The sequence below is a fragment of the Saccopteryx bilineata genome, chromosome 2 (assembly GCF_036850765.1).
Source record: "Saccopteryx bilineata isolate mSacBil1 chromosome 2, mSacBil1_pri_phased_curated, whole genome shotgun sequence".
NCBI lineage: Eukaryota > Metazoa > Chordata > Mammalia > Chiroptera > Emballonuridae > Saccopteryx > Saccopteryx bilineata.
Window position 1 is genome coordinate 32,976,189 of NC_089491.1, and position 13,648 is coordinate 32,989,836.

Here is a 13,648-nt window from a genome sequence, read left to right on the forward strand (position 1 = left end):
GGATCAAGGATGGTTTTCTAGAAGAGGCTTCAGTCCAGAAACAAAAGGGGTAAAAGAGAAATAGAAGTATTATTGGAAACCAGGAAATAAGAGAAGGAGACTGCATTAATATTGAGTGTTGAAGGTGGTTAGACTTTAAATGGAGATACTAAGAGGAAGTTGGAAATCTAGACTTGGATTCTGAACTGGAGCTGGTAATGGAGAGGTACAGGTAAGGGACCATTTAGAAGTGCTGATTAAGGTTCTTGAACTAGTTGAAGTTACCAGGCTAGAGCAGAGAAGTCCAAAGACAGAACCATGGGGAGTAAGTAGTAGCACTGTGTTAGGGAAAGAGACAGTGTGAGCCCTATAGAGTGGGGAAGAGGAGACTTCACATCAGCTTGCAAAAGATCAGTGCAATGCCAGGGCTGGGGGTAGGCAAGATGGGGAGTGATGCTAATGAGTGTGGGGTTTCTTTTGGAGTGAGGAAATGATGTGGAATTAGGTAGTGTTAATGTTCACAGACCTTGTAAATATAGTAAAACCCACCAAACTGTACACATTAAAATGATGAATTTCGTGATATGTGGATTATATCTCAATTTTTAAAAAGGTAGACATGACAAGAAGCTTTATAATCTATTGTGTATGAGTGTAACAGGTTTATACATGGAGCTACGTACCAGAAGAAAACTCTTCTGTAAGATAGGTTCCAGTTTTTTTAGGGTATAGTACATTTGAGCTTTCTGCTGAGGCAGTTTCTAAATTACAGAAAGACATGCAAAAGGATAGATGGAAATATTTAATATTACTAGGCCCTTTCTGGACTTAGCATTTGTTAGAACTTAGCATTTATCAGAGAAAATAAATGATTAAAATCTCTCTACACATCACATTTCTCTTATACTATTCTCCAATAATAATACATTTTAAAGCACTTTATAATTTTGAGGCACTTTTTTGTATGTATCTATACCAGGTATGTAAACATACGTATTCAGTGGTAGATATTTGTTAATGTAGGAAAATTGCATATTGGTTAAAAGCTGGCTATGTTATGGGGGTTTTGTTATTTGCTCTTAACCAAACCCGTTTCAGCTTTGGGTGCGTTTCACGTAAGTGTTTGCGTACTCCTTAAAATGAGCAGAAGTTTGCAAATCAATTAGATTTATTTACTGCTGGTACACTCAGCTTTTCAGTGTTATCTGTGAAGACAGTTCACCCCACCCTAAAGTCTGGTGGAAAACATGTTTACCCCACCCTAATATCAACGTCTTGATAAAGAACCAGCGTAGTTTCTCCTTTGGTCAACTCATTCTTCAAATGCCATGGCTTCATCCAGTGCTAGCTAAACAGACCTGCCCAGTGGTTACTGGGAGGCAGATCAGCTCTGCAGTAGAGCAGGGCGTAGGGCCCTCTGAGTGCCTGGGCACTTCAGGTGGAGGGAGGGAGTTCCTTCTGCCATTAAGCTGGTGTGTATTTATAGCACTGGACATTTTTTTCTGGGATGTTGCAACCGTGGCATGCTACATGGGTTGGATTCAAAATTGCTCCTACCTAGAAAATCGCTAGGATGGAATGGAGAGGCCTGCTAATTCTCATTGAATTCTTCTCTGCACAGGAACTGACAGAAGAAGGACTGCCGTTCCTAATACTCTTCCACATGAAAGAAGATACAGAGAGTTTAGAAATATTCCAGAATGAAGTGGCTCGACAATTAATAAGTGAAAAAGGTAGACAGATTAAGGTGTTTATTTTCATCCTTTCTCTTTTGTTTCTTTTTTTCCACCCCTCCCCCCTTATAACCATATAATTTTCATGTAAATATGGGGGTGGGAGGCTTTAGTAAAGAGATAATATGAACAGTGCCTTTAAAAAAAAATCATGGCTGTTTTAGCTCCCTAAAACCAAATAGCAAAAAAAGAAGGGTCACAGGTGGACGCCTTTTGAGACACTTTCTTCTAGCACCTTGTACTTGCCTTCTCCCTTTCTAATAGTCCCAGACATATTGCTGAGAGAACTTAACATTTATTTCTAAATGAAAGAAAGTTGAGTTCTCTCTGGACTTCTCCAAAGTAGCAAAAAACAATTTGAGGTGTCACCAACTTTCCCTTTGTAAATACAAAAGAAAATCAAGCATAATAAACTGAAGGCATTGTATAGAGTCATTACCCATAATAGTGACTCATTAGATATTTTGTGGGTTGAATTGGATTAAAAATCAACCAGGATTGGAAGGACATCCTTGATGAAATGAGCATGGTCTCAGGAGAACAGTTCAAATATCAGTTTCAGGAACTTCCTCCCTAGACTTGGGTAATCTCCAGAGCAGAGAGGAGTACCCATGTAAGAAGAATAAATTCACTACAGCATTTGAATAAGAACGTACAACCTACCCCTTTTTAGTGATGTAATATTTAGGCTTTAGTTTTTGTGATTTATATTACTCTAAAGCATTTTGTTCTGTTGTTTTTTTAGTATGTCATTTTTTATGAACTTGTAATCTTATGAGAATACAATAAGAACATTCCAATCTACCTTTCCAAATTCCTTTTCTTTTAAAGGTACTATAAACTTTTTACATGCTGATTGTGACAAATTTAGACACCCTCTTCTGCACATACAGAAAACTCCAGCCGACTGCCCTGTGATAGCTATTGACAGCTTTAGGCATATGTATGTGTTTGGAGACTTCAGAGATGTTCTGTAAGTATTCATGTCGGTTTTCTAAAATTACTAATACAGGTCTCAAAAATGAACTGAAAACCGTTGTTTGGATATTTTAAGTAATCATGATGGAATGGTAATACTTTATTATTTGGATGGAAAGTTTTGGGGGTTTTTTTGCTCTAAAGTGTAGTATAACTGACTATGAAAATGATGATATATCCCTATAGAAATGCCAATATTAGGTGATCCTAATACTTGACAATTATCTCTGAAAGAAAATTTTGGGCCTTTAAGAAATTAGTTCTGAATCATGTTTGGTCTTTGTCAGCACATCAAGGTAAGTGGAATATAATGCTGATATAATCCTAGGTTGGGTTAAAGGAAATCGGTAATATTGCTCCTTATGTGTGACTATGTCTAGCAAGTATATTAGTGCTATTTAAGACCCTGATGATGATTATGCCTGGGCATTTCTAAGAGCCTAAAGCAGGGGTCGGGAACCTTTTTGGCTGAGAGAGCCATGAACGCCACATATTTTAAAATTTAATTCTGTGAGAGCCATACAACGACCCGTGTACGTTATGCATTATCCAATAAAAATTTGGTGTTGTCCCGGAGGACAGCTGTGATCGGCTCCAGCCACCCGCAACCATGAACATGACTGATAGGAAATGAATGGATTGTAATACATGAGAATGTTTCATATTTTTAACGTTATTATTTTTTATTATTAAAGATTTGTCTGCGAGCCAGATGCAGCCATCAAAAGAGCCACATCTGGCTCACGAGCCATAGGTTCCTGACCCCTGGTCTAAAGATATGGACCTTTGAGAGAACATATAAGCTTTCTGACTATCCTCAGCCATTCATTGTATTATTTTTCACCTATTTGTTGTTTTAATAAACATAAACCTTGTAACTACCATAGATACTAAATTTTTATCAATTTGTTGGCTGTTAAATACAGTGATAAATAGTGGAGATATTTCTTCAGATATGAAAAATTTAAGCAATACTGTTGTATTCATATTAGACCTTTTCTTTTAAAACTTCATTTACCCTTTTTTATGTCCAAAGATTAAATTGTACATTTAGAGGATGATTTGCAGTCCTTTTGCAGAATGAATTATCTCACTTGCTTCTAAATACCGTATTTCAGAAGAGATGTGGTTGTTTGATAGGAGATTCTTAGTCTTAACTTATCGGAGGCCTAGAATTGAGTCCTGTCTAGGCAAGTCACTTAACTTCTCTGTTCTTGTTTCTTCACACTTAAAATATGGTTGATGGTATAACCTACCCAATGGGATTGTTATGAAAATTAATGTGTTCTCAACCCTAAAGTACTAACAAACAGTTGTTTTTACTTTACCTACACATAGTAGAATACCATCTAACCTGTAAATTCAGTAAAGATTTATCCAGTCTTCTATGTGGCAGTCACTGTATAATATAAACCAATGGTTTAAAGTTTGCTAGGACTAGATAGATCCCTGCCCTCAAAGAACTCCCAACAGGTAGAGAAGGGAAACAAATAGGGTAACAGACTGTTGTTTCATCAAGTGGTAAGCACTCTGGTAGAGTTCAGCAGAGAGGGTACCTGATCCAAGATTCCAGGAGATGTTAATGCCTAAGGTAGGTCCTAAAGTTCTGTAGAAGTTGAACATGGAGGTGGAAACAGGGCTGAGAGAAAGGGCACATTTGCAGAGACAAGTACGATCTGTTGGCTGAATGTGAGTGGATGGGAGGGGAAGTGCAGAGGGATGTGGTCGGGGAAGTAAGCAGGGATTAGCTCATGAAACTTTGTATTCTGTGTTACAGGAGTTTGATACAGCCTTGGAAACTCTGAAGAGCCACTGAAGGGTTTTAATGAGGGGATTGTTGTTTAAAGATCTTTCAGGATGCAAACTGGAGACTAGATTAGAGGGGGTCAGAATAGAATCTAGGAGACTGTTCAGTAATCCAGGAAAGAGTTGATGATAGATAACCCGTAGATGATTTTTCAGTGAATGAATTACCTAAATAAATTCTGGCCTTAGCATTAAAGCTAAAGAGAAGCAGGATTTTTGAGACATCTTGTAGGTGGAATGGGAAGACTTGGTATGTTAATAAATGGGGGGGGGCAGCCCTGGTGGCCAGAAATCTCCCTCAGACAGCTAACTGGGTTGTGTTGCCAGTAACAGAGCCTAGGCACTCAGTGGAGTAGTGCCTTGTCATAAAGATAATGAATTCCCTTTCTTGGTACATTGAATTTGAGGTTCCTATGAGCTGCAAAGAAGAGGGTCCAGTAGGGAGCTTCTCTGCTCTGGGATTCAGCAATGAGTTGAGAGAGGGTTGGGTTTTGAACACATGAGGCTATAGCTGAAATACAAAAACAGATGAGATAACAGGGCTGAGACTGGAACCCTGAATTATATGAATATTTAAAAGGGCAATGAAGAAGGAGCATGAACAAAAGACCCAGGAGGAAGAGGAGTCAAAGAAGGGAAAGAAAAGCCAGAAAAGAGTGATACAGTAATTGAAGGAGGAGCACTTCTGACAGAAGGAATGCTCACATGTTAGATCTGACAAAACAAACAAAAAACCTCTGTATTGCAAAGAATTGAAGAGGGAATATTTGGTAAGGAAATGAAGATTTAACATGAAAATTCTTGCAAGAAGAGAGCATATAAGAGGAAATAAAAATAAGGGGATAGTTAGACACATAGGATAAAGTTTTAGCTTTTTGTCCTTTAGGGTACAAGAAATTAGTCATGATTAACTTATTGTGAGACAGAGTCAAATGGAGTGAGGAGTTACAGAAGAGGTTGGGAAATGGGGTAATTGACAAGGCAAAGCCATAAGGAACACAGGAAGTGAGAAGCAAAGCAAAGGAAGTAACTTCCTTTCCAGTGGGAAAGAGCGGAGAGGAAGGGGCAGCGTTTCTGTGGGGTTGCCGAGGCTGTGTGGTGGCAGCGGCCGAGTGCCGACTTCCCCTCTGGTGCTTGATTGTAACTGTGGCTGAAGAAGCAAGGACTTCTGCTGAGAGTGGGGACATGGGGCATAATGGCAGAGGCAGGACTATGCTGGATATAAAAAGGAAGAGTAGCTGAACCCAGAAATCCCCTTTAAAGATCCACATCTCCCTCATGTCCCGGCATTTGTTTAAAAATTGGAAGGCATCCAGTCCCCTTAGGAAATGTGTGAGCACTGACCGCTGGCCGATGGGAAGCCTCTGCTGCGTGGGTGTCCTCTTCCTCTCATATCCTAGGCTGCTTCTCGAGGCTGCACGCAGGCCTGAGAACGCGGTGGTCAGGAGGAAGGCAGTCCCAGGTGGAGTAGCTGTGCTGGGCACTGCAGCGCTACCTTCCTGGGGCTCCTTCATGTGACGTTCTGTCAGCACACTTCCGACTTCTAGTAGTTGGGTTGTTCATATACCTCTTCCCTTTCCCTGGAAACTTACAGCCCTGCATATAAATTCTCCAGTGAGGGGAAGTCAACAGGATACCGACTAAAAGTTACTTAGGTTTACTGATCGCTAACCAAACTTTGGCTTTTATTCCTAGGAATGTTGGGTTACACATCAAGGGAAACTTGCGAGGAATTCCATCTTGCCTATCTTAAGGTTTCTCCTCCAGTTCTGAAGTCAGATTTAAAATCTTTAACACTTACTCCATTTTGATGTCTGTCAGAGAAGCCAGACTAAGGAGCGGCTGTGTCATCTATCACATGGGCCAGTCCCCTGCTCTGCGGCTGTAGGTCCCTGGCCCAGGAAAAGGCCACCTATCAGCTGGCAGCGCTGTGCATATGCCCTGGTGCAGGCAGGAACTGAGCCAGTGAGTTCTCCAAAGAAATCTGGAAATGGGAAATGTGCTTCTCCCCTCCTGCAAGTTATTAGTCCTATCAGTAGGGAGGGAGATAAGAGAAGTGACTATATTTGAACCTCTTTGAAACAAATTACTTCTTTAATTTCTCCCTTAGGTGCCTGGTTTTCCCTTCTAGGCACTGTTCCTGCTAATATTTTTTTAATTATAAGTAGGTGCATGCTGTGTGAACTACAAACTGAGCCTATGTGGATGGATGATAGTGTTAAAAATCAAATAAAACATGCAGCAAAGTGAATCTGACACATTTATTGGTTTGCATAATTGTTATTGTACTGCATGGTAATTAAGGCTTAAATGATAAGTAGTTTCCATAAATTACTGATATTACTATTACTTTTACTGAGGAACAGCATTTCCGGGGTCATATGGAGGAAGTATCGGCGTGTTAAGGAGAGAGAAAGCAGACTTATGGTGCAGTCTCCTCCTGTGCCGCGGATAGGCGGTGAGGGCACACGACCAGTGTTCTCTTTGCCTAATCCTCCCTGGAGAAACTGAGGCTGAGGGAGGTAACATAACCAGCAAGGCTATCTAACCAGTTAGTGGCGGGGCTAGGATTCACGTCAGAGTATACTGGACCCCAGTGTCCCAGGCACATAACACTTTGATCCCAAAGCAGTTACATTTTCAGCACATATATATAAAAAGCAAAGCAGTATGACTGTGAAAGATGTTAGAAGAGACAATACTCGCCAGTACCTGAAACTAAATCACAGATGTGTGAATCTTCCAGATGTTTTTTTTGTTTTTTTCTATAGTTTGACCAGATTGTTTACTTGCCAGATATAAAGGAATGGACTCTGCGTGGAGCTAGGAGAAGAATGGAGGCAGCCTTGGAACCTAAGACAGGGACAGGTCTAGGAAATGCTCTACAGCCCAAGAGAAGAGAGCAAGTCAGAGTATGGTTTAAGATTGATAAAGGGCTTTGAAGAGAAACTTACTTGTAAAAACTTGTGGCCAGCAAATACTCTACCATCTGTCCTTTTGCCTAAGAGTTCTTAGCTGTCCCTGGAGCCCCAGTGCCCGGAGGTGGAGGGAGCGGCGGCAGGCAGGACAAGCTTCAGCGTACTCCTAGGAAAATGCAACATTTTCATTACTCTCATGTTAATGAGTTCCCCAGTTCTGGGTTCTGAGTGTTTTATCCCAAGTCATTAAATGACTGAAAATTGTAATCATAATTCCTTAAACTACTCAGTTTGGGGAAGTTGGCAGCATTGAATGGCAGCAGGTGGCAGGTGTGGGTGGGACAGTGCAGGGAGCAGGTGAGAGAACAGGGCCAAATGGACACTAGGGCGGTATCTCGCTAATTCATCAGTTGGTCATCTGCTGTGACACATCAGTCTACCTTCGTGCTCTTGGCGGGAGCAGACCAGGAACTGGATGGAATATAAAGAAATTAGAGGGAGAGGTAGAAAAAAATTTTGTTCTTTTTTTTTTTTTTTTCCTGTGACAGAGAGAGGAACAGATAAGCAGGAAGGGAGAGAGATGAGAAGCATCAATTCCTCGTTGCGGCACCTTAGTTGTTCATTGATTGCTTTCTCATCTGTGCCTTGACCAGGGGACTACAGCAGACTGAGTGACCCCTTGCTTGAGCCAGCAACCTTGGGCTCAAGCTGGTGAGCCTTGCTCAAACCATTTGAGCCTACGCTGAAGCTGCTGACCTGGGTCTCGAACCTGGGTCCTTCGTGTCCCAGTCCGATGCTCTATCCATTGCACCACTGCCTGGTTAGACAGAAAAAAAAAATTTTTTTTTTTTTGTATTTTTCTGAAGCTAGAAACAGGGAGAGACAGTCAGACAGACTCCCGCATGCGCCCGACCAGGATCCACCCGGCACGCCCACCAGGGGCAATGCTCTGCCCACCATGGGGCGTCGCTCTGCCGTGACCAGAGCCACTCTAGCGCCTGGGGCAGAGGCCAAGGAGCCATCCCTAGCGCCCGGGCCATCTTTGCTCCAATGGAGCCTCGGCTGTGGGAGGGGAAGAGAGAGACAGAGAGGAAGGAGAGTGGGAGGGGTGGAGAAGCAGATGGGCGCTTCTCCTGTGTGCCCCGGCCGGGAATTGAACCCGGGACTTCCGCACGCCAGGCCAACGCTCTACCACTGAGCCAACCGGCCAGGGCAAATTTTTTTTTTTTTTTTAAGATTTTATATATTCATTATAGGGAGGGGAGAGAGAGAGAGAGAGAGAGAGAGAGAGAGAGAAGGGGGGAGGAGCAGGAAGCATCAACTTCCATATATGCCTTGACCAGACAAGCCCAGGGTTTTGAACCGGCAACCTCAGTGTTTCCAGGTTGACGCTTTATCCACTGCACCACCCCAGGTCAGGCAGAAAAATATTTTAATTAGATCATCATTAAGGTTCCTTTGAACTCTGAGAATCTGGTTTTGTTCAGCATTATCTAGGAGGTTCTTTTATTTTTTTAAACCCAAATTAAGCTTTTCTTTGATGGAAAAAAATTGATATACTGAGAAAGCGTCTTAAAAGGCAAATTTTATTTAATTTGTTTTTACTATCTCTTGCTATACCAACTGCTTTGTGATAGCATTAGATATTCAATAAATATTCTGATTACTTTGCTTTTAGCTTAATCCACTTACTATAATTTTAGGTGTTTGACTACATTGAATGTATGAATTCTAATATTTATCAGCTATCCATTTGCCCTTGTGTTCCCTGCCTCTCTGATTTGTCGCTGTAGTTTTGATTTTCTGAATATCTTTACACAGCCACTGGGCAGTGTGGTGGCCTGAGTCCTGAAGCACTATTTTTATTCCCAAGTAAGGCACTTACGTACAATTGACATAGATTACCTACTTATAAGTACTCTATATTTTTACCTTACTTGGTCCTTCCGGCAAAAGACAGCAAGCATTGACAGAGCCAGGTGCTATGCCAGCCCACTTTACACTTTATATGTGTTCTTAGTTAACGTAAAGCGTATAAAATAGGTATTCTTTCCACTTATACAATAAAGAAGTTAAGTTCCAAGAGCTCACTAAAGGCAATATAGTAGCGTTTAGGTGCTCAGACTCTAGATTAAAACTTCTTAGATTTGAATCCCATTCTGTTACCTACTAGTTGCATCATCCTGGACAATTTCTTACCATCACTGTGCCTCAGTTTCCTCATCTGTAAAATAGGAAGAATAATAGTGTCTGCTTCATTGAGTTGTGAGCATTGAATGAATGTGTATCTATAGCTATTAGAACAGTGTCTGATGCATGGCAGGTGCTATTGTAAGGCTAGCTATGGTTATATTTAATAATATATTTGGATTCAAATAAAAGTCCGTATAAAAACAATATAATTAAGTTAAATAAAACAGTTATTTTACATATCAGAAAGCTGAAGCTCAAAGAGGTTAAGTAACTTAAATGGCAAAAACAGTGTTTTTTACACTGTAATATATTAAATGAATTTATACAACATTATTGTATAAGTTGAGTTAAAAGTAGTATACAGCAGGCCCTGGCCGGTTGGCTCAGTGGTAGAGCGTCGGCCTGGCGTGCAGAAGTCCTGGGTTCAATTCCCGGCCGGGGCACACAGGAGAAGCGCCCATCTGCTTCCCCACCCCTCCCCCTCTCCTTCCTCTCTGTCTCTCTCTTCCCCCTCCTGCAGCCAAGGCTCCATTGGAGCGGAGATGGCCCGGGCGCTGGGGATGGCTCCTTGACCTCTGCCCCAGGCGCTAGAGTGGCTCTGGTCACAACAGAGCGACGCCCCGGATGGGCAGAGCATCGCCCCCTGGTGGGCAGAGCGTCGCCCCCTGGTGGGCGTGCCGGGTGGATCCTGGTTGGGCGCATGCGGGAGTCTGTCTGATTGTCTCTCCCCGTTTCCAGCTTTGGAAAAATACAAAAAAAAAAAAAAAAAAGTAGTACACAGTGTTAGGAAATTGAACTCAGAAATATATCATAAGAGAACAATAAGTCACAACTTTTATCCTAAGCATACAAGGCTGGTTCAGTATTCCAAAGTCAATCAATGTAATTTAGCCTATTAATGAATAAGCAAGAAAAACTTCTAATTACTATAATATATACAGAAGCATTTGACAGAATTCAACATACATTCATAACAAAGTGCTTAACAAACTAGGAACTAGGAATATCTTTCTTTGTAGATGATATGGTTGGGTATGTAGAAATTCCCAATGAATTTACAAAAAAACCCTCCTAGACCGAACAAGTGATTTTAGCAGGGTACAGGGTTATCCTGTTTAAAAACTTTTTAAAAATTACTTTTCTATACACTAACAATGAACAATTGGAAGCCAACACACTGTTAAAGTACCATTTATAAGAGGGGGGCTACTGAGGTATATAAATCTAACAAACTATGTGCAGGATATTAATGCTGAAAACTGAAAAATGCTGATTAAAGAAATTAAAGACAACCAAAATGAATGAAAAGACATACTGTGTTTCATAGATTGGAAGACTCAGTACTTTTAAGATGTCAGTTCTCCCCAAATTGATCTATAGATTTAATGTAATCTCAGATTTATTGTAACTATAGACAAGCTGATTCTAAAATTTATGTAGAATGGTAAAACTGGGATAACCAAAATAGTGTTGAAAAAGAAACAAAGTTGGAGGACTTATAATGTCTATATTAAGGAATACTATAAAACTAAAATAATTAAAACAGTTTAGTATTGATGGAAGAAATAGGCATACAAAGCTGTGGAACAGAATAGAGTCTAGAAAGTGGTCCCTAATCCACCGCAGAGGTTAGTTCCAGAACCCCCTGCAATAGGCAAAAATCCGCGAAGTAGCGACTTCATCTTTATTTTATTATTTGTATACATTTTAAGGCTTTATAAACCCTCCCCACAGTCTTATAAACCTTTCCCACACCTTCCCACACTTATTTTGCTTATTCTACTGCAAAAATAATTAAAATAATAAATATATAAAAATACCTATATACCACAAAATCCTGCGATAGAGCAAAAATATCTGCGATAAAAAATTAGATCTACACAATTTAAAAATCCATAATACAGTGAGACCGCAAAAAGTGAGCCGCGATATGGCAAGGGCTGTAGACCCACACATAGAGGTATTTTTTTAAAGGTGCAAACAATTCAATAGGGAAGGATAATCTTTTCAATAAATGGTACTGGGCTACCTGAACATCCTCATACCAAACAAGGAATTCCTCCTATGCAAAGGTAACTTAGAATTGATCCTAGATCTAAATGTAAAGCTCTTAAAAGGAAATGGAGGAGAAACTCTTCAGTGACCCGCGGTTAGGCAGAGTTCTTAAAAAGAATATCAAAAGCACCATCCAGTAAAAAACTAACGAAACCCAAAACAACCCCCCCAGAAAAACCATTAATTAATTGGCCTTCATCAAATTAAAAACTTTAGCTCTGCAAAATATGCTCTTAGACTGTAAGGAAGATAGATGAATGACAGATAACATGAAGAGGTGCTTAGCATCATTAGTCAGCAGAGAAATACAAATTGAAAGCACAAAGAGACCTACGTCTTTTAGAATAGCTGAGTTCAATACTGATAATACCAGGTGTTCCTGAGGCTGTGGGGCAACTGAAACTCTTACACATTGCTGGTGGGGATGCAAAACAATTTGGCAGTTTCTTAAAAAGTAGAACATACACCTAACCACATAACCCATTATTTTTCCTAGGAAAATAAACTGTGTTCACACATAACCTGTGCACAAGTGTTTGTAGTAGCACTGTTCAAAATCATCGAAAGCTGAAAAAACCCAAATGTTCTTCAGTGGGTATATGTATACGTGTATGTATGTATGTGTGTGTGTGTGTCTGTGTGTGAGTATACACACAGACACACACACACATAACTCACAGACACACACACATACCCAATGGAATACTATTCAGCAGTAAGTAACTCACAGACACACACACATACCCAATGGAATACTATTCAGCAGTAAGTAAAGGAAGAAACATTTTTATACACGCAACAAAATGGATGAATTTCAAATGTAGTATGCTCAGTAAAAGGAGCCATCTCATGATTATGTACTGTATGCGTCCATGTGTGTGACTTTGTGAAAGAGGCATGTTATAGGAGCAGAGAACAGATGAGTGGTTGGTAGGAGTTAGGGTCAAGTGGAGGGTCTGACTAGAGGTGTAGGGATCCTTCTGTATCTTGTTTATGGAGGTAAGTAACGATGCTTTTATGCGTGTTAAAACTAATAGAAATGTAAGCGTAAAAAACTGAATTCTGTACATAAAATTTTTAATAGTAAAAATACTTCTCACTTTGTATGCATTTCTCAAAACTGGTTTAATGATACACTTAACACTTGTGCATTTCACTGTGTCTCTATTTTGCATCACTTAAAAATAAAGATTGTAAACAAATAAGTGTTTGGAGGGTGGGAGAGAAAACACCTCAGTGATATAATTAGAAAACTTACCCTAAAGTGTGAAAATATAATTGAATTTATTATGGCAAGGGTACATTTCTTTTCTTTTTCAGCAGATAACATGTTGTCTGTTTTCTTGACAGTAAATTGTTGATTCACTGATTGTTACTTAATAATAATGGATGGTTTCTGGCCACAAACTAGATAAGAGCTCTTCTGTAATCTGTTTCACTAGCATGGATTCAGATGTATTCTGTCTCCCTTGTCTTTGCCTTTTGCTCACAATTCTTTCTCTTGTCTGTTTACAAGGGGGGGGGTGTCAAATTAGGGGAAAATCTGTTTTGAGTGTTCTCTGAATTTGTTTCATTTAAGATTTAATTATAAGTCACTTCTTAACTAGCAGAAGCAATTCACACTGTATTAGTTGTAATCATCTTTGGACCTCATAAAATAACATACTTGTAACAGGGACTTTATCTTAAACATTGTAGACCATTTGCAATTCTTTGAATCGAATGGTTATATTTTAGTCCTTTGCTGAGGGTGACAGTGGATGATGTCAGATTAAATTTGAATTGATCTCCTCTCAGTGTTTATCTTTGGTGTTTGTGCAATTTCTTCAGCACCAGAGAACCTTTCAGAGGTATTCTGTCAATACAGCTCCCTGACAGTCATTTATTTGTAAACTGTGCATTTGGCACCTGCTGTTCTCTGCTGCGTCGGAGCTAGTGGGGAGCCAGAATGGTGTGCAGGGAAGGTATTTGTTGGTACATCTCAGT

General features: G+C 40.1%; 1 protein-coding gene across 1 annotated transcript in view; it reads left to right on the plus strand.

Moving 5' to 3' along the window:
* Positions 1–13,648, plus strand: part of ERP44 (endoplasmic reticulum protein 44) — a 99,309-nt gene that overhangs the window by 80,207 nt on the left and 5,454 nt on the right. Inside the window, exons 9-10 of the mRNA XM_066256654.1 lie at positions 1,601–1,712; positions 2,544–2,685. Of these exons, the coding sequence (XP_066112751.1) occupies positions 1,601–1,712; positions 2,544–2,685 (254 nt within the window). The remainder of the gene's footprint in view (positions 1–1,600; positions 1,713–2,543; positions 2,686–13,648) is intronic.